The 20,043-nt window shown below is 38.8% G+C and overlaps 1 protein-coding gene and 2 non-coding genes across 3 annotated transcripts; 2 read left to right on the plus strand and 1 right to left on the minus strand.

The window, feature by feature from the left end:
- The first annotated feature begins 1,826 nt into the window (after nucleotides 1–1,826).
- Nucleotides 1,827–1,934, plus strand: LOC130978082 (small nucleolar RNA R71). Its single transcript, XR_009085746.1, has one exon. It is a non-coding gene; the product is annotated as a small nucleolar RNA R71 (small nucleolar RNA).
- Nucleotides 1,935–5,465: 3,531 nt separating this feature from the next.
- On the minus strand, nucleotides 5,466–6,095 carry LOC130975383 (uncharacterized). The gene has a single exon (XM_057900188.1). The coding sequence runs from the start codon at nucleotides 6,093–6,095 to the stop codon at nucleotides 5,466–5,468; it is 630 nt and encodes a 209-aa protein (XP_057756171.1).
- A 12,701-nt stretch (nucleotides 6,096–18,796) lies between these two features.
- Nucleotides 18,797–18,900, plus strand: LOC130978462 (small nucleolar RNA R71). The gene has a single exon (XR_009086104.1). It is a non-coding gene; the product is annotated as a small nucleolar RNA R71 (small nucleolar RNA).
- Nucleotides 18,901–20,043: the final 1,143 nt, after the last annotated feature.

Here is a 20,043-nt window from a genome sequence, read left to right on the forward strand (position 1 = left end):
ACTGGCACAAAAGCTGGCGTTTAACTCCAAGAAGAGTCTCTACACGAAAATGCTTCAATGCTCAGCCCAAGCACACATCAAGTGGGCCCAGAAGTGGATTTTTCTGTCATTTACTCATTTCTGTAAACCCTAGGTTACTAGTTCACTATTAATAGGATCTTTTGACATTGTATCTGAACCTCATGACACTTTACACGTTTCTCATTGTATCTTCTACAGCATGAGTCTCTAAATCCCATGGATGGGGGTGAGGAGCTCTGCTGTGTCTTGATGGATTAATGCAATTACTACTATTTTTTCATTCAATCATGCTTGCTTCCGTTCTAAGATATCACTTGTTCTTAAATCGGATGAATGTGATGATCCGTGACACTCATCATCATTCTCAACTATGAACGCGTGCCTGACAACCACCTCCGTTCTACCTTAGATTGAGTAGATATCTCTTGGATTCCTTAATCAGAATCTTCGTGGTATAAGCTAGAATTGATGGCGGCATTCAAGAGAATCCGAAAGGTCTAAACCTTGTCTGTGGTATTCTGAGTAGGATTCAATGATTGAATGACTGTGACGAGCTTCAAACTCCTGAAGGCTGGGCGTTAGTGACAGACGCAAAAGAATCACTGGATTCTATTCCAACCTGATTGAGAACCGACAGATGATTAGCCGTGCTGTGACAGAGCGCGTTGAACATTTTCACTGAGAGGATGGGAGGTAGCCACTAACAACGGTGAAACCCTACATACAGCTTGCCATGGAAGGAGCCTTGCGTGCTTGAAAAAGAAGACATTAGAAAAGCAGAGATTCAGAAGATAGAGCATCTCCAAAACCTCAACCTGTTCTCCATTACTGCAAAACAAGTACTTATTTCATGTTCTTTTACTTTTCACAATCAACCCTGATAATTATTGATATCCTGACTAAGAGTTACAAGATAACCATAGCTTGCTTCAAGCCGACAATCTCCGTGGGATCGACCCTTACTCACGTAAGGTATTACTTGGATGACCCAGTGCACTTGCTGGTTAGTTGTGCGGGATTGCAAAAGTGTGATTGCAATTTCGTGCACCAATGGCCTTGCACTCTCTTTATGGGTTCTCTTCTGTATTTCTTGGGAGAGTACTAGTAGGAGTTTCAGTAACTCTTTTACTCAGCTGACCTACTTGTGCCTCCAGATTTCTGATAGAGGACCGTGCCTCATTCATAAAACTGAGAGTGGTCTTGGATAACTCAGAGACTATGGTTGCTAAGCTAGAGAGACTCTGCTCAGAATTCTCTGTCTGGTGCTGAGAAGATGATGGAAAAGGCTTGCTATTGCTAAACATATTTCTTCCACCATTATTGTTATTGAAGCCTTGTTGAGGCTTCTGTTGATCCTTCCATGAGAAATTTGGGTGATTCCTCCATGAAGAATTGTAGGTGTTTCCATAGGATTCTCCCATGTAATTCACCTCTTCCATCGCAGGATTCTCAAGGTCATAAGCTTCTCCTTTAGAGGAGGCTTCTTTAGCACTGCCAGATGCAGTTTGCAATCCAGTCAGATTCTGAGAAATCATATTGACTTGCCGAGTCAATATTTTGTTCTGAGCCAATATGGCATTCAGAGTATCAATCTCAAGAACTCCTTTTTTCTGAGTTGTCCCATTATTCACAGGATTTCTTTCAGAAGTGTACATGAACTGGTTATTTGCAACCATTTCAATGAGTTCCTGAGCTTTTACAGGCGTTTTCTTCAGATAAATAGATCCACCTGCAGAATGGTCCAATGACATCTTGGATAACTCATACAGACCATCATAGAATGTATCTATAATGCTCCATTCTGAAAGCATGTCAGAAGAGCACCTTCTGATCAATTGCTTATATCTTTCCCAAGCTTCATAAAGGGATTCACCTTCCTTCTGTTTGAAAGTTTGAACTTCCACTCTAAGCTTACTCATCTTTTGAGGTGGAAAGAATTTAGCTAAAAAGGCATTGACCAGCTTTTCCTAAGAGTTCAGGCTGTCTCTAGGTTGTGAGTTCAACCATATACTAGCTCTGTCTCTTACAACAAAAGGGAAAATAATAAGTCTGTAGACCTCGGGATCAACTCCATTGGTCTTAACAGTGTCACAGATTTGTAAAAATTCAGCCAATAACTGATGAGGATCTTCCAATGAAAGTCCATGAAACTTACAATTCTATTCCATCAGAGAAACTAATTGAGGCTTAAGCTCAAAGTTGTTTGCTCTGATGGCAGGAATAGAGATGCTTCTCCCATAGAGGTCGAGAGTAGGTGCAGTAAAGTCACCAAGCACCTTCCTTGCATTGTTGGCATTGTTGTTATTTTCGGCTGCCATGTCTTCTTCTTTTTCAAAAATTTCTGTCAGATCCTCTCTAGAGAGTTGTGCTTTAGCTTCTCTTAACTTCCTCTTCAGAGTCCTTTCAGGTTCAGGATCAGCTTCAACAAGAATGCCTTTATCTTTGTTCCTACTCATATGAAAGAGAAGAAAATAAAGTATGAAATCCTCTATGTCACAATACAGATATTCCTTGATATGTCAGAGGAAAAGAAAAATAGAAGGATGAGGTAGATAAAGAAAAATTCGAACTTATAGAGAGAGAGAGGGGGTCCGAATTATCAAAGGAGGATAAGTGTTAGTGATTAAATAGAAAGAGATGGGAGAGAGAAGAAATTCGAATATTAAAATTAAAATAATTAGTTAATTAAAAAGATTTTTTTGAAAAAGTGGTTAGTGATTTTCGAAAATTGTAAGTGGAAAAGTGGTTAAGTGGTTTTGAAAAAGATAGGAGGTAATAAATTTTGAAAAGATAAGAAGTTAGAAAGAGATTTTGAAATTAGAATTTGAAAAATATGATTGAGAAAAAGATTTGATTGAAAAAGATATGATTTTAAAAAGATATGATTGAAAAACAATTAAAAAGATTTGATTTTTAAAATTGATGACTTGACTAACAAGAAATTAAAAGATAAGATTCTAAAATTCAAATATTGAACCTTTCTTAACAAGAAAGTAACAAACTTGAAATTTTTGAATCACAACATTAATTGTTAGCAAGGATTTTCGAAAATATTAAAAGAAAAATGAAAAAGATTTGATTTTGAAAAAGATATGATTGATAAGAGAGGATATGAAAAAGATAAGATTTTGAAAAATTAGTTTTAAAGCTTGAAAAATTGAAAAATATTTGAATTGAATACAAAATTACCTCATTGGTGCTATCCTGGCGTTAAACGCCCAAAATGGTATCCATTCTGGCGTTTAACGCCCACTTGGCTACCTCTTTGGGCGTTAAACCCCCAGCCAAGACTTGGCTGGCGTTTAAATGCCAGAAATCCTTCTTCATTGGGCGCTTTGAACGCATCATCTGAAACTCTAGAATTCGTTCTTAAAAATTCTGAAGAACAAAATAAAAAGAAAAATACATAATCTAAGCAACAAGATGAACCGTCAGTTGTCCAAACTCGAACAATCCCCGGCAACGGCGCCAAAAATATGGTACACGGAATCGTGATTTTCACACTTCTTCACAACTCCGTGCAGCTGACCAGCAAGTGCACTGGGTCGTCCAAGTAATACCTTACGTGAGTAAGGGTCGATCCCATGGAGATTGTCGGCTTGAAGCAAGCTATGGTCACCTTGTAAATCTCAGTCAGGAAGATTCAAATGGTTATGGGATTTTGATAATTAAAAGATGAATAAAACATAAAATAAGATAGAGATACTTATGTAATTCATTTGTGGGAATTTCAGATAAGCGTATGGAGATGCTTTGTTCCTCCTGAATCTCTGCTTTCCTACTGCCTTCATCCAGTCATGCGTACTTCTTTCCATGGAAAGCTGTATGTTGGGGGATCACTGTTGTCAATGGCTACCGTCCGTCCTCTCAGTGAAAATGGTCTGGCTACGGGTTACATAGGGCTAATCATCTGTCGATTCTCGATCGTGTCGGAATAAGATCCATGATCCTTTTGTGCACTGTCACTACGCCCAACACTCGCGAGTTTGAATCTCGTCACAGTCATCCCATCCCAAATCCTACTCAGAATACCACAGACAAGGTTTAGACTTTCCGGATCTCAAGAATGCTGGCAATTGATTCTAGCTTATACCACGAAGACTCTGATCTCACGGAATGGAAGGCTCTATTGTCAGGAGAGGCAACCATGTGTCTTGAACTAGGAGGCCAAGAGATATGCATTCAAGCTTGTTTTTAGGTAGAACGAAAGTGGTTGTCAGGCATGCATTCATAAGTGAGAATGGTGATGAGTGTCACTTTATCATCACATTCACCATGTTGAAGTGCGAATGGATATCTTAGAACAAGAATAAGCTTGAATTGAATAGAAAACAGTAGTAATTGCATTAATTTATGAGGAACAGTAGAGTTTCACACCTTAATCTATGATGTGTAGAAACTCTACCATTGAAAATACATAAGAACAAGGTCTAGGCATGGCCGAATGGCAAACAAACATTTAGAAAATGCACATGATGAATGCCTGTCCTATTGGCTGTGATATCACATTGTCGGTTCAACTGCCAACCTGACACATCTCCATGGAGATGTTTCCCTTCGGAATCATCATATGGGAACCCCCGAGATATAGTGCTCGGATCACTATCCAGGGTTTTGCGCCTGTACGCTATAGATATCCGAAGGGATGCGAGCAGGATACTATTGCCACCGACCTCATATCTAAGTGCAAGCGGGATTAACCACCGTCCTTACGCCGTCGCCGCTACCTCGACAGGCGGGATTAACCACCGTCACTGCCGGGCGCATAGCGTCTCATAATCTCAGTATACAAATGATACCTGTAAACCATTTTGGCATGTCCACTCTGATCGTTCTTCATTACTAGTCCGAAATCCTCGACTACCGCCACTAGAATCCTCCTTTCCCATGGTTTACCCCCAACTCAACTTTAAGCCCTTGTAATCCTAACGGCGACTTTGCAGAGATAGAACTAGGCTATCCTCAGATCCAAGCAATATAGAATATTCAAAGAACACGCTTACCTCTCGTCGGAGGGTCCGACCCCGTCGTATCACGTGCATCCACGGTACACACACAGCCTGACTGTTGATTCTGAGCCTTATCTCGGTTACTCCCATGGTGACAGTGCTTAGATATATGCCCAGGTTTCCCACAATTATAGCATCGACTATTTCCTTCCGCCTGATGAAACTGGGATTTTTTGCCCCTTCTAAATTTCCCTTGACCTTGCAGATGCTGAGGAGTATGTCCATCTTTCTTGAAGTTCTGTTCCATTGGTCCGAGATAATCATCGAGTTCCCTACTAGTATTCCCTCCATGAGTGTTCCTTGACGAGGCTACTGTCTTTGCATATTCTTCGACAACCCTCGCCTTGTCCACCAATTCAGAGAATCTCCTCATTTCCAATGGAGCCATAACAAGTCTGACATTTTCCTCAACTCTACTTCGTATTTGATGCATTTTCAACCCTCATAAGACCCAGAAGTAGCCTGACTTATCCTCGAGAACCTACAGAGTTCCTCAAACTTGCTGGTGTATTCTGCTATAGTCATGGACCCTTGCTTCAGTTGTAAGAGCTCCAATTCTTTGGCCTCCCTTAATGACTCAAGAAAGTACTTCTTGTAGAAAGCTCCCTCGAATAATGCCCAGGTAATGTTCACGTTCTGTTGGTGTAGCAGTCGGCGCTCTCGTTGCCACCATTGCTGAGCTTCTTCCACTAGTTGATAAGCTGCATGCTCTACGAACTGGTCATACCGTACATGTTGAGTCAGCAACGCACGCTCCACAGCTTGGAACCAGTTGTCTGCTTCAATATGGTTTGTTGAACCATTGAAAACCGGCGGGCCAGCTTGCTGAAAAGCAGCTAGAATTCTCGAAACGCCTCTCAAGCTGTCCTCAGCACCTTCTCCATTTTCGTTTCCACTTCCTGCCAGTTGGGCTAATCTCTGTACAGCTTGCAGATACGTAGCAACATTCGCTTCCATGGTGTTCGCCAAAGTCGCCATCGCAACCATGAACTCGGCATGGTTATCAGCCAGTCGCGCATCCCTACTCGCTCGTGAACGTGCTCGACCTAGTCCGCGAGTGGCCATTGGGTTTTCTGTCTACACCAAACAATCGATATCGAGGTGATCAGTCCCAGTATCAAAAGCCTAGTGTTTCAATTACCCAAAATAGGCACTCACAAACAAGCATGTTATGAAATATCAAGTAGATAACCTAATAGCATCAAAGAAAAGACACACAGAGTATGCAATGAAGCACAATCGGTCCATCCCTCAGGCTCACGAGGACGAGCCGCTCTAATACCACTAAATGTAACACCCCAATTAGCTTAAGCTTTACCTCGCGTCGTAAAGCAAAGATTAATGAAGGATTATGACAGTTCTAAGCTCATACATATGATATATAGAAGGAATAATATTATCTAGAAGCCCGATGAAGGATATAATTCAAAAACAGGATTTAAAAGCGCAAAATGAAATAACGAAGCGTCTAACTTAACGTCAAAGAAACAGATGTGACAAAAGCAAGGATAACAGTATAATAGTGTAATATCATAAGAAACTAGCCACGGCTCGCGAAGTTTAAGCCGGCTAGCCAAATATACCGACAAAAGGAAACTGAAGTTTAGAATGGCTTATACACGTTTTGTTCTCTCTCAAATACAAGCCTTTAGGCCAAAATAAAAATACAAAAGTGAGAGACATATACAATTAAACATAAGAGACTCAAAAGAAGTATCCAGATCACCTGCTTCTGTTGCCACCCAAACAACTCACCGAGGTGGATTGCGACTTGCATCTGAAAAACACAATAGAAAATATGGTATGAGAACCGGAGATTCTCAGTATGGTAACAGTGCCCAGTGATGTAGGATATAAGACCCCGAGATGCCAGAGGCAATCCTAGACTCCATATCCATCACAAGAATTCAAGCTTAAAGCATTCTAAATTAAATAAGCATAATTATATAAATCTTAACACAACTAAACAGGGTATTCTAGCTTAAGGGATTTCTATTCTAACTGAACACCACTGTCCTACAGCCTTCACCCACCTAACCTCCATGCGATCCCATCGCCACCGCCTTCCAAACCTCTTCAATCCCAGTAGAAAGCACAATTAATTACATTGCAAGTAAATCACAAGTAAAAGCATATAAGACAAGTAATACAAGTAGCAATTATACATGTTATACAAATAAGCATACAATTGCAAGTCGGCAAAGCAAATAAATAGATAGAAAATGCACATGATGAATGCCTGCCCTATTGACTGTGATATCACATTGTCGGTTCAACTGCCAACCCGACACATCTCCATGGAGATGTTGCCCTTCGGAATCATCATATGGGAACCCCCGAGATATAGTGCTCGGATCACTATCTAGGGTTTTGCGCCTGTACGCTCTAGAGATCCGAAGGGATGCGAGCGGGATACTATTGCCACCGACCTCACATCTAAGCGCAAGCGGGATTAACCACCATCCTTACGCCGCCGCCGCTACCTCGACAGGCGGGATTAACCACCGTCCCTGCCGGGCGCATAGCTTCTCATAATCTCATTCAGAGTCCTCGACTCATCTCAACCACTGTCAATTCAACATTTCCATTTTTCAGCCTCACTCTGCCAACCCATCCTCAGTACACTAGAAACTTAAGCCTCTGTTTATCTATTTTTCATAATAATCATCAACTAAACCCTTAGCCTATATCCTATATTCCATACTCAAAATTAAGCCCAGAAGCCTTAAAATGGTGTTATAGAAGCTTACAACCTTGTTGGGAAGGTGAAATAGGTGAAAACAAAGTTTAAATTTATGAAACAGGGCATGTGCGTACGCACAGGGGTGTGCGCGTGCACGCCCAGGAAGATTTTAAAAGTGTGCGTACGCATAGGGGTGTGCGTATGCACAGGTACTAAAATTTACAAGCCTGTCCACTCGCACAGGCTGTGCGAGCGCCCCCAACGGATGACCCTTCCCGACTTGTGCGTGCGCACAGCCCTGTGCGCATGCACAGGTCGTAATTCTTCATTGATGTGCACGCACACAAGCTGTGCTAACGCTACAAGCAGAGAGCCTTTTCCTGCTTGTGCGTACACACAGGTCTGTGCGTCCACACAGAATAAGATTTTTGCAGGATTGTGCGTGCGCACATATCAAAAATCCTGAAATTCTGTAACTTTGCAGAATTTCAGATTTTCAACACCAACTTTGAATAACCACAACTTCCTCTACAAAATTCCAAATTTTGCAAAATTTATATTGATTGAAAGGGTTTTCAATGAGCTTTAATTCTAAATAAATTTCAACTAATTTTGAAAATCGAGGCAAAAGTTATGATTAGGCAAAGTTCACCAAAAACCAAATTTAAATTCCCAATTTACCAATTCTCATATCCCAAACCAATCAAAACCATACCAAACTTTCCTCTACAACACATTCTACCCCCTTAGTTCACTTTTAACAATTAATACCAATCTTTCCATCCTATTTCATCATTCTTAACCTCACTAATCAAGCATATATAACATTCCAAACACATATCCACCAATAATCATTTTATCACTATCAATCTTCATCATCAGCTCAACCATGCTTCATATTATTAACCAACAATATTCATTCATCCAAAACCATCATATCTCAACATCATCATTTAACATCAACAACAATATCAATTCATTGTACATCATAAGCCAACCAATCATCAATAACATATCAATTTTCAAACCTATCTTATGGGCCACTAGCCTAAGTGTCCATGAATATTATATACTACATAGAGAAAACCGAAACCATACCTTGGCCGATCCCCAATATGCACCAAAACCCCAAATTGAGCCCAAGACAAGCTTTCAAGCACAATCTATGCCACCAAGAACCTCCAACAAGCATCAACAAGCTCCAAACATCACCATAAACAAGCTATATATACATAAACCATCGTAAATCAACCTAGGGCTCATTATAATTGAAATTTCACAAGAGTTTCAATACCTCTTACCTTGCTCAACAGTTTTGGAAGCCAAAACCAACATCAATCAAAGGCTAGAGTGAACCTAAACACCCAAAAATCACAAAACCTCACTTAGCCAAAACCCTAAAAACTCGAAACTTTGAGGAGAAGAATAGAAAAGATTCCGTGGTTACCTCTCCATTTTCTTGTATGGGTTTTGTAGAGATCTTCACAAGGAACGCGTGGTCGCAAACGGTGCGGCGATCGGAGCTCTATAGCTCAAGATATGAGCTTGGGAAGAAGATGATAAATAGTGCCAAAAGAGGGTTTCTTCTTCCTCTCCTCATTTCAGCGTGAGTGTGGGTGTGTTTGAGTGTTGCTGCTGATTTGGTTCATTAAATGAACCTTATATATATCGGGCTTGGAACCAACTTGGGTCTGGTCCAACCTGTTAGCATTTTTAGCCCGTTTGGTCTAATTTCGGGCGAAACCTTTAATATTAACGTCCGGTTTTCCATTTCTAATATTTTTCTAAGGTTTTTGACTGTTTCCAGTTTTTCTCATGCAGTACTGGGCAGACTTGAATTTGTTCAACCGGTTCGACTGCCGGTTCGAGATTTTTCACAAAAAACACATTTTCTGACTCAGAAGGACCTACTGAGTCCAAAAATCATATTTAAATCCCCAAATTCTCATCCTAACTTTCCGGAATTTAATTTGGGCATTTAAATGATTTTATCCATGAAAAATCCGGTTCTTATAAATTATCTGTGTTTTCTACTAGGGTTGAGGAGGTTCGGAAGGCGGTGGCAATGGGATCGCATGGAGGATAGGTTGGTGAAGGCTGTGGGACAGCGGTGTTTGGATAGAGTAGAAATCCCTAAGATAGAGTACCTTATTTATTTATGATAATATTCATATATTATGCTTATTTATTTTAGTTATGCCTTAAGTTGAATCTTGTGATGGATATAAAGTCTAGGATTGCCTTTGGCGTCCCAGGGTCTTATATCCTACATCATTGGGCACTGTTACGATACTGAGAACCTCTGGTTCTCATACCATATTTCTGTTGTGTTTTTCAGATGCAGGTCGCAACCCACCTCGATGAGTTGCTTGGATGGTGATAGAAGCGAAGGATCTGGATACCTTTGGAGTCTTTTTGATTTATTTTGTAGATATCTCTCACTTTTGTGTTTTGTTTTTGCCTAGAGGCTTGTATTTGAGAGAACAAAACTTGTATAAGCTCTTTTTACTGTTAGACTTCTGTAATATCTATATATATAGCTAGTCGGCTTAAACTTCGCGAGCCGTGACTAGATTCTTATGATATTATACTATGATATTTTGTTATATTGTATCTATTTCTTGTGATTTAAGTTAGTAGCTTCGTTAGTACGTTTTGTGCTTTTTAACTCCTGTTTTTTAGCTATATTCTTCATTGGGCTTCTAGATTATATTAATTCTTTTTATATAATTTATGTATGAGCTTAGAACTGTCGTAACCTTTGATTAAACTTTGATTTACAACGCGAGGTAAAGCGTAGGATAATTAGGGTGTTACAATCCTCATCGTGGTTCTTTTTATTGTTGTTATTATTGCTGCATTTTTTTTCTCCTCCTCTTTGTATTGATTTTGCAACATTATGTATTATTTTCTTCTTTGTTTAATTTTTCTCCCAAGAAGAATTATAAGAAAACGAAATAAGAAGATGAGGAAAAAGAAGCAGTAGAAGATGAGGAGGAGGAAGAGGAAGAGTTTTGAATTATACATAACTTATCAGAATAAAAATACACTCAAAATTCTTAAAATACACCTAAATATCTTCGTGTTACACCTAAATATCTTCGTGTTACACCAAAATTTGCTGCAAATACAGAAAATATTTCCTCTAATGCTGCATTTTTTTCTTCTTCTTCTTTTCCTTATTTATTTCTTTCTTTCTTTTAGTTAAATGAATGTAAGTTTATCCTCTTCCAAGTAATTTTGCAGCATTATGTGTTTCTTCTTCTTCTTTATTTTATTTATTTGTTTTTATTCTTATTAAGAGAGTAAAATAAAAAGAAACTTGAGAAGGTAAAACAAAAAAAAGATGAATAAGAAAAAGAAGAAGAAGAAGAAGAAGATGGTGATGATGATAAAAAAAAAAGAAGCAGCAGAAGATGAGGAGGATGAGGAGGAGGAGGAAGAAGAGTTATAAATTATGCAAAACTTATCAGAATAACAATACACCCAAAATTTTTAAAATATACCCAAATATTTTCGTGTTACATCCAAATATCTTCGTGTTACACCCAAATTTGCTACAAACACAGAAAAATATTTCCTCTAATGCTACACTTTTTCTTTTGAATTGAACCACACCTTAGCCACTTGATTGGATTCAAAACAATAATCAATTTTGTTCTAGTTCAATTGACAATCTGAACCTGAATTATTTATTATCTTCAAAAACGAGATAACGGATGTGGAGGAGAAAGAGAAAAAAAATGAGGAGAAGAAATTCCAATGAAAAAAGAAGAAAGAAGAAGATGAGGAGGAAGAGGTGGTATTGATGATGACGATAACGAAGAAGAACGTGTTGTAACGGTACGAAGCGCGTGAATATAAATGACTTTTAAAGACTTATATAGGAAAACGATTGTATGTGGAGAATAATTGATTTAATAATTGTCCAATTTTTTCTCTTCCTCAAATTTTCGTCTAATTTAAATTTAAATTTAAATCTCACTTTTCTTTTGTATATCTCTTTCTTTACGTTTTGATTTTCAAATTTTATATAAATTTACGTGCAAATATATTGGACCTTTTGAAAATATGAGTTTAATTTTGATATGTTGATAATGTAAAATATTTTACACTATCGTACAATTATGTTTGTTTTTTTGGATGACTATTCACATAATTAATACAAAATATAGTTATTTTTACTGATATGATCTTACATAATTAAATGTATCTATAAAATTATTCTACACTGACAATGTATCAAATTAAATTATAAAAATCTTCATAAAAAATTTTTGATTAATTAAATATCATATTTTGAAACTTATTTCTCCATGATTTATGAATTAAACATTGTAAAAATTCCTTTACCTAGTCACTAAAATTAATTTTAAATACCTATTTAAATTCCTTATAATGATGACTTTGTTTAAAAATATATTTGTTGGTTGGTGGACGAAATTGTGATTCCTTTGTTATTGTATTTTGTAAAATTCATTGCTTTTTCTTTCCCTGGCAATGGCGCCAAAATCATGATGCCAATACCATGGTTCACAACTATGTGTGGTCACAACTCCGTTCAACTTAACCAGCAAGTGTACTGGGTCATCCAAGTAATACCTTACGTGAGTAAGGGTCGATCCCACAGAGATTGTTGGTATGAAGCAAGCTATGGTCGTCTTGTAAATCTCAGTCAGGCGGATAATAATTGATTATGGATAAGTTCGAAAATTATTAATAAACAGAAAATAAAATAGGATAGAAATACTTATGTAAATCAATAGTGGGAATTTCATATAGGCGTATGGAGATGCTGTGCTCCTCTTGAATCTCTACTTTCTTATTACATTCATCCAATCCTTCTTACTCCTTTCCATGGCAAGCTGTATGTAGGGCATCACCGTTGTCAATGGCTACATCCCATCCTCTCAGTAAAAATGGTCCTATGCTCTGTCACAGCACGGCTAATCATCTGTCGGTTCTCAATCAGGTTGGAATAGAATCCCTTGATTCTTTTGCGTCTGTCACTAACGCCCAGCCTTCAGGAGTTTAAAGCTCGTCACAGTCATTCAATCCCAAAATCCTACTCGGAATACCACAGACAAGGTTAGACTTTCCGGATTCCCATGAATGCCGCCATCTATCTAGCTTATACCACGAAGATTCTGTTGGAGAATCTAAGAGATATGCGCCCGGCCTAAGGTAGAACGGAAGTGGTTGTCAGTCACGCGCGTTCATAGGTGAGAATGATGATGAGTGTCACGGATCATCACATTCATCAAGTTGAAGTGCAACGTATATCTTGGAATAAGAATAAGGAGAATTGAATAGAAAATAGTAGTAATTGCATTGAAACTTGAGGTACAGCAGAGCTCCACACCCTTAATCTATGGTGTGTAGAAACTCCACCGTTGAAAATACATAAGTGAAAGGTTCAGGCATGGCCGAATGGCCAGCCCCCCAAAATGTGCTCAATAGCCTCCTAAGATGAAGAATAAAACAAAACTGAGACCAAAGATGTCTAATACAATAGTAAATTATCCTATTTATACTAGACTAGCTACTAGGGTTTACAGGAGTAAGTAATTGATGCGTAAATCCACTTCCGGGGCCCACTTGGTGTATGTTTGGGCTGAGCTTGATCTATCCACGAGCTGAGGCTTTTATTGGAGTTGAACCCAAGTTGTAACGTGTTTTGGGCGTTCAACTCCGGATCGTGACGTGTTTCTGGCGTTTTACTCTAGACAGCAACATGGAACTGGCGTTGAGTGCCAGTTTACGTCGTCAATTCCCAAATAAAGTATGGACTATTATATATTGCTGGAAAGCTCTGGATGTCTAGTTTCCAACGCCATTAAGAGCGTGCTATTTGAAGTTCTGTAGCTCCAGAAAATCTATTTCGAGTGCAGGGAGGTCAGATTCCAACAGCATCAGCAGTCCTTTGTCAGCCTCCTATTAGAGTTTTGCTCAAGTCCCTCAATTTCAGCCAGAAATTACCTGAAATCACAGAAAAATACACAAACTTATAGTAAAGTCCAGAAATGTGAATTTAACATAAAAACTAATGAAAACATCCCTAAAAGTAGCTTGAACTTACTAAAAACTACCTAAAAACAATGCCAAAAAGCGTATAAATTATCCGCTCATCACAACACCAAACTTAAATTGTTGCTTGTCCCCAAGCAACTGAAAATCAATTAGGATAAAAAGAAGAGAATATACTATAAATTCCAAAATATCAATGAATATTAATTCTAATTAGATGAGCGGGACTTGTAGCTTTTTGCTTCTGAATAGTTTTGGCATCTCACTTTTTCCCTTGAAGCTTAGAATGATTGGCATCTCTAGGAACTTAGAATTTCGGATAGTGTTATTGATTCTCCTAGTTAAGTATGTTGATTCTTGAACACAGCTACTTTTATGAGTCTTGGCCGTGGCCCTAAGCACTTTGTTTTCCAGTATTACCACCGGATACATAAATGCCACAGACACATAACTGGGTGAACCTTTTCAGATTGTGACTTAGCTTTGCTAGAGTCCCCAGTTAGAGGTGTCCAGAGCTCTTAAGCACACTCTTTTTGCTTTGGATCACGACTTTAACCACTCAGTCTCAAGCTTTTCACTTGGACCTGCATGCCACAAGCACATGGTTAGGGACAGCTTGAATTAGCCGCTTAGGCCTGGATTTTATTTCCTTGGGCCCTCCTATCCATTGATGCTCAAAGCCTTGGATCCTTTTTACCCTTGCCTTTTGGTTTTAAGGGCTATTGGCTTTTTCTGCTTGCTTTTTCTTTTTTTCTTTCTATATTTTTTTTCGCCATTTTTTTCTCTTTTTTTTTTCGCAAGCTTTTGTTTTTCACTGTTTTTTATTGCTTCAAGAATCAATTCCACGATTTTTCAGATTATCAATAACATTTCTCTTTGTTCATCATTCTTTCAAGAGCCAACAATTTTAACATTCATAAACAACAAGATCAAAATTATGCACTGTTCAAGCATTCATTCAGAAAACAAAAAGTATTGTCACCACATCAATATAATTAAATTAAATTCAAGGATAAATTCGAAATTTATGTACTTCTTGTTCTTTTGAATTAAAACATTTTTCTTTTAAGAGAGGTGAAGGATTAATGGATTTTATTCATAGCTTTAAGACATAGTTACTACATACTAATGATCATGAAGTAGAGACACAAAACATAGATAAACATAATCATAAAAACCGAAAAAAAAAGAAATAAGAGCAAGGAATGAATCCACCTTAGTGGCGTCTTCTTCTTGAAGGACCAACAATGTCCTTAAGCTCTTCTATGTCCCTTCCTTGCCTTTGTTGCTCCTCCCTCATTACTCTTTGATCTTCTCTTATTTCATGGAGAATGATGGAGTGCTCATGATGTTTCACCCTTAATTGTTCCACATTGTAGCTCAAATCTTCTAAGGAAGTGTTGAGTTGTTCCCAATAGTTGTTGGGAGGAAAGTGCATCCCTTGAGGCATCTCAAGAATTTCTTGATGATGAGCTTCCTCATGCATCTCTTGAGATCCGTGGAGGGTCTCTCTTGCTTGCTCCATCCTCTTCTTGGTGATGGGCTTATCCTCTTCAATGGAGATGTCTCCTTCTATGATAACTCCAGCTGAGTAACATAGATGGCAAATAAGGTGAGGAAAAGCTAGCCTTGCCATGGTGAAGGGCTTTTCGGCTATTTTGTAGATTTCATTGGAGATGACTTCATGAACTTCTACTTCCTCTCCAATCATGATGGCCCGATCCACAGTAACTTCAGATCGGTTGCTAGTGGGAATGATGGAGCGTTGAATGAACTCCAACCATCCTCTAGCCACAGGCTTGAGGTCCGTCTTCTTAGTTGAACTGGCTTGCCTTTGGAGTCTCTTTTCCATTGAGCTCCTTTCACACATATGTCCATTTAGGACTTGGTCCAACCTTTGATTAAAGTTGACCCTTCTAGTGTAGGGGCGTACATCTCCTTGCATCATGGGCAAGTGGAACGCCAACCTCACATTCTCCGGACTAAAATCTAAGTATTTCCCTCGAACCATTGTGAGATAATTCTTTGGACTCGGGTTCATACTTTGATCATGGTTCCTAGTGATCCATGCATTGGCATAGAACTCTTGAACCATTAAGATTCTGACTTGTTGCATGGGGTTGGTTAGGACTTCCCAACTTCTTCTTTGGATTTCATGTCGGATTTCCGGATACTCATTTTTCTTGAGCTTGAAAGGGACCTCAGGGATCACCTTCTTCTTTGCCACAACATCATAGAAGTGGTCTTGATGGCTTTTGGAGATGAATCTTTCCATCTCCCATGACTCGGAGGTGGAAGCTTTTGTCTTCCCTTTTCCTTTTCTAGAGGATTCTCCGGCCTTAGGTGCCATTGATGGTAATGGAAAAACAAAAAGCTTATGCTTTTACCACACCAAACTTAAAATATTGCTCGCCCCCGAGCAAGAGAAGAAAGAAGAGAAGAAGAAGAAGAAGAAAATATGGAGGAGAGTGAGAGATGGTGTTTTCGGCCAAGGTGTAGAAGAGGGGGTTTGTGTTGTGTGAAAATGAAGTAGAATGGAAGGGTATATATAGGGAGGGGAGAGGGTGTAGTTTCGGTCATTTAGGGTGGGATTGGGTGGGAAAGTGGTTTTAAATTTTGAAGGTAGGTGGGGTTTATGGGGAAGAGTGGATGGATGTGAGTGGTGAAGGGGGTAATTGGGAAGAGAGATTGAAGTTGTTGGGAAGTGTGATATGGGGAAGAGTGTTATAGGATTAGGAGGTAAGGTGGGAATATGTTAGGTGGGGATCCTGTGGGGTCTACAGATCCTGAGATGATCCTGTGGGGTCCACAGATCCTGAGGTGATCCTGTGGGGTCCACAGATCCTGAGGTGTCAAGGAATTACATCCTTGCACCAATTAGGCATGTAGAATGCCTTTGCACACCATTCTGGCGTTTAAACGCCGAGATGATGCATACTCTGGGCGTTCAACGCCCATGTGTAGCATGTTTCTGGCGTTGAACGCCAGTTCCATGCTTGTTACTGGCGTTCAGCGCCAGCTTTTCTCAAGGCACATTCCTGGCGTTCAAATGCCAGAATGTTGCTTGTTTCTGGCGTTTAGCGCCAGATTCATGCTCTGTTCTGGCGTTGAACGCCAGCCAGATGCTCCTTACTGGCATTGAATGCCAGTATGTCCTCCCTCCAGGGTGTGATTTTTCTTCTGCTATTTTTTTTATTTTGTTTTTAATTTTTATATTTTTTCGTGACTCCACATGATCATGTACCTAATAAAACACAAAATAACAATAAAATAAAATTAAAATTAGATAAATAAAAGTTGGGTTGCCTCCCAACAAGCGCTTTTTTAATATCAATAGCTTGACAGTGGGCTCTCATGGAGCCACAAGGTGATCAGGTCAATGTTGTATAGTCCCAACACCAAACTTAGAGTTTGGATATGGGGTCTTAACACCAAACTTAGTGTTTGGTTGTGGCCTCCCAACACCAAACTTAGAGTTTGACTGTGGGGGCTCTTCTTGACTCTGAACTGAGAGAAGCTCTTTGTGCTCACTCTCTTTTGTCACAGAGGGATGGCCATGTGCCTTAAACACAAGGTAGTCCCCATTCAATTGAAGGACTAATTCACCTCTGTTGACATCTATCACAGCTCCTGCTGTAGCTAGGAAAGGTCTTCCAAGGATGATACATTCATCCTCTTCCTTCCTAGTGTCTAAGATTTTGAAATCAGCAGGGATGTAAAGGCCTTCAACCTTTACTAACACGTCCTCTACTATTCCATAAGCTTGTCTCAATGACTTGTCTGCCAATTGTAATGAGAACAAGGCAGGTTGTACCTCAATGATCCCCAGCTTCTCCATTACAGAGAGTGGCATAAGATTTATCCCTGACCCCAGATCACATAGAGCTTTTTCAAAGGTCATGGTACCTATAGTACAAGGTATTTAAGAACTTGCCAGGATCTTGTCTCTTTTGAGGTAAAATTTGTTGGATCCAGGTATCTAGTTCATTAATGAGCAAGGGAGGTTCACTTTCCCAAGTCTCATTACCAAACAACTTGGCATTCAGCTTCATGATAGCTCCTAAATATTGAAAAAACTTGCTCTCCAGTCACATCTTCATCCTCTTCAAAGGAAGAATAGTCTTCAGAGCTCATGAATGGCAGAAGGAGATTTAATGGAATCTCTATGGTCTCTATATGAGCCTCAGATTCCTTTGGATCCTTAATAGGAAACTCCCTCTTGCTTGAGAGACGTCCCAGGAGGTCTTCCTCACTAGGATTTTCGTCCTCCTCCTCCCTTGTGCATTCAGCCATATTGATTACATCAATGGCCTTGCACTCTCCTTTTGGATTCTCTTCTGTATTGCTTGGGAGAATACTGGGAGGAGTTTCAATGACTTTCTTACTCAGCTGGCCTACTTGTGCCTCCAGATTTTTGATGGAGGATCTTGTTTCACTCATGAAACTGAAAGTGGCCTTTGACAGATCAGAGACTAGATTGGCTAAATTAGAAGTGTTTTGTCCAGAATTCTCTGTCTGTTGCTGAGAAGATGATGGAAAAGGCTTGCTATTGCTCAGCCTATTGCGTCCACCATTGTTAAAGCCTTGTTGAGGCTTCTGTTGATCCTTCCATGAGAAATTTGGATGATTTCTCCATGATGAATTATAGGTGTTTCCATAAGGTTCACCCATGTAATTTACCTCTGCTATTGCAAGGTTCTCAGGATCATAAGCTTCTTCAGAAGCTACCTCTTTAGTACTGTTGGATGCATTTTGCCATCCATTCAGACTTTGAGAAATCATGTTAACTTGCTGAGTCAACACTTTGTTCTGAGCCAATATGGCATTCAGAGCATCAATTTCAAGAACTCCCTTCCTCTGAGGTGTCCCATTATTCACGGAATTCCTCTCAGAAGTGTACATGAATTGGTTATTTGCAACCATGTCAATGAGTTCTTGAGCTTCTGCAGGTGTTTTCTTTAGGTGAATGGATCCACCTGCAGAATGGTCCAATGACATTTTCGAAAATTCAGATAGACAATAATAGAATATATATAATATGGTCCATTCTGAAAACATGTCAGATGGACACCTTTTGGTCAGCTGCTTGTATCTTTCCCAAGCTTCATAGAGGGATTCACCATCTTTTTGTTTGAAGGTTTGAACATCCACTCTAAGCTTGCTTAGCTTTTGAGGAGGAAAGAATTTATCCAAGAAGGCTGTGACCAGCTTTTCCCAAGAGTCCAGGCTATCTTTAGGTTGTGAGTCCAACCATGTTCTAGCTCTGTCTCTTACAACAAAAGGGAAAAGCATGAGCCTGTAGACTTCAGGATCTACTCCATTCGTCTTTACAGTCTCACAAATCTGCAAGAACTCAGTTAAAAATTGATAAGGATCTTCAGATGGAAGTCCATAAAACTTGCAGTTCTGTTGCATTAAAGCAACTAGTTGAGGCTTAAGCTCAAAATTGTTGGCTCCAATGGCAGGAATGGAGATGCTTCTTCCATTAAATTTGGACGTTGGTTTTGTGAAGTCACCAAGCATTCTCCTTGCATTATTGTTGTTGGGTTCAGCTGCCATCTCCTTCTCTTGTTCGAAAATTTATGAAAGGTTGTTTCTGGATTGTTTAGCTTCTCTTAGTTTCCTCTTCAGAGTCCTTTCAGGTTCAGGATCAATTTCAACAAGAGTGCCTTTTTCCTTGTTCCTGCTCATATGAAAGACAAGAAAACAAGAAAAGAAGAGGAATCCTCTATGTCACAGTATAGAGATTCCTTTATGTTAGTAGAAGAAGAAAGGGGAGAAGAGTGAAGAAGGATGGGTTCAGATTTTTAGATGAAGAGAGGTGAAGAGAAGTCTTAGTAAATAAATAATTAAATAGAAGAAGAAAAGAGAGGGAGAATTTCGAAAATAATTTTGAAGACAAGATATAATCAAAATTAAAGACAAGATATAATCAAAATTAAAATTTAAAACAAAAAGAATTTTTGAAAAAAAGATGAGGTATTTTCGAAAATTAGAGAGGGAAAAGTAGTTAGGTTGTTTTGAAAAAGATAAGAAACAAACAAAAAGTCAAATAGTTAGTTGAAAAAGATATTAAAATCAAATTTGAAAAGATTATAAGATAAGAAGTTAGATAAGATATTTTGAAATCAAATTTTGAAAAAGATAAAATTTTTGAAAAAGATATGATAAAAGATAAAAAGATTTAATTCAAAAATTTGGAATTACTTACTTCACTAACAAGAAACTACAAGATAAGATTCTAGAACTTAAAGATTGAACCTTTCTTAACAAGAAAGTAACAAACTTCAAAATTTTGAATCA

Source organism: Arachis stenosperma, chromosome 4, assembly GCF_014773155.1.
Source record: "Arachis stenosperma cultivar V10309 chromosome 4, arast.V10309.gnm1.PFL2, whole genome shotgun sequence".
NCBI classification, from domain to species: domain Eukaryota; kingdom Viridiplantae; phylum Streptophyta; class Magnoliopsida; order Fabales; family Fabaceae; genus Arachis; species Arachis stenosperma.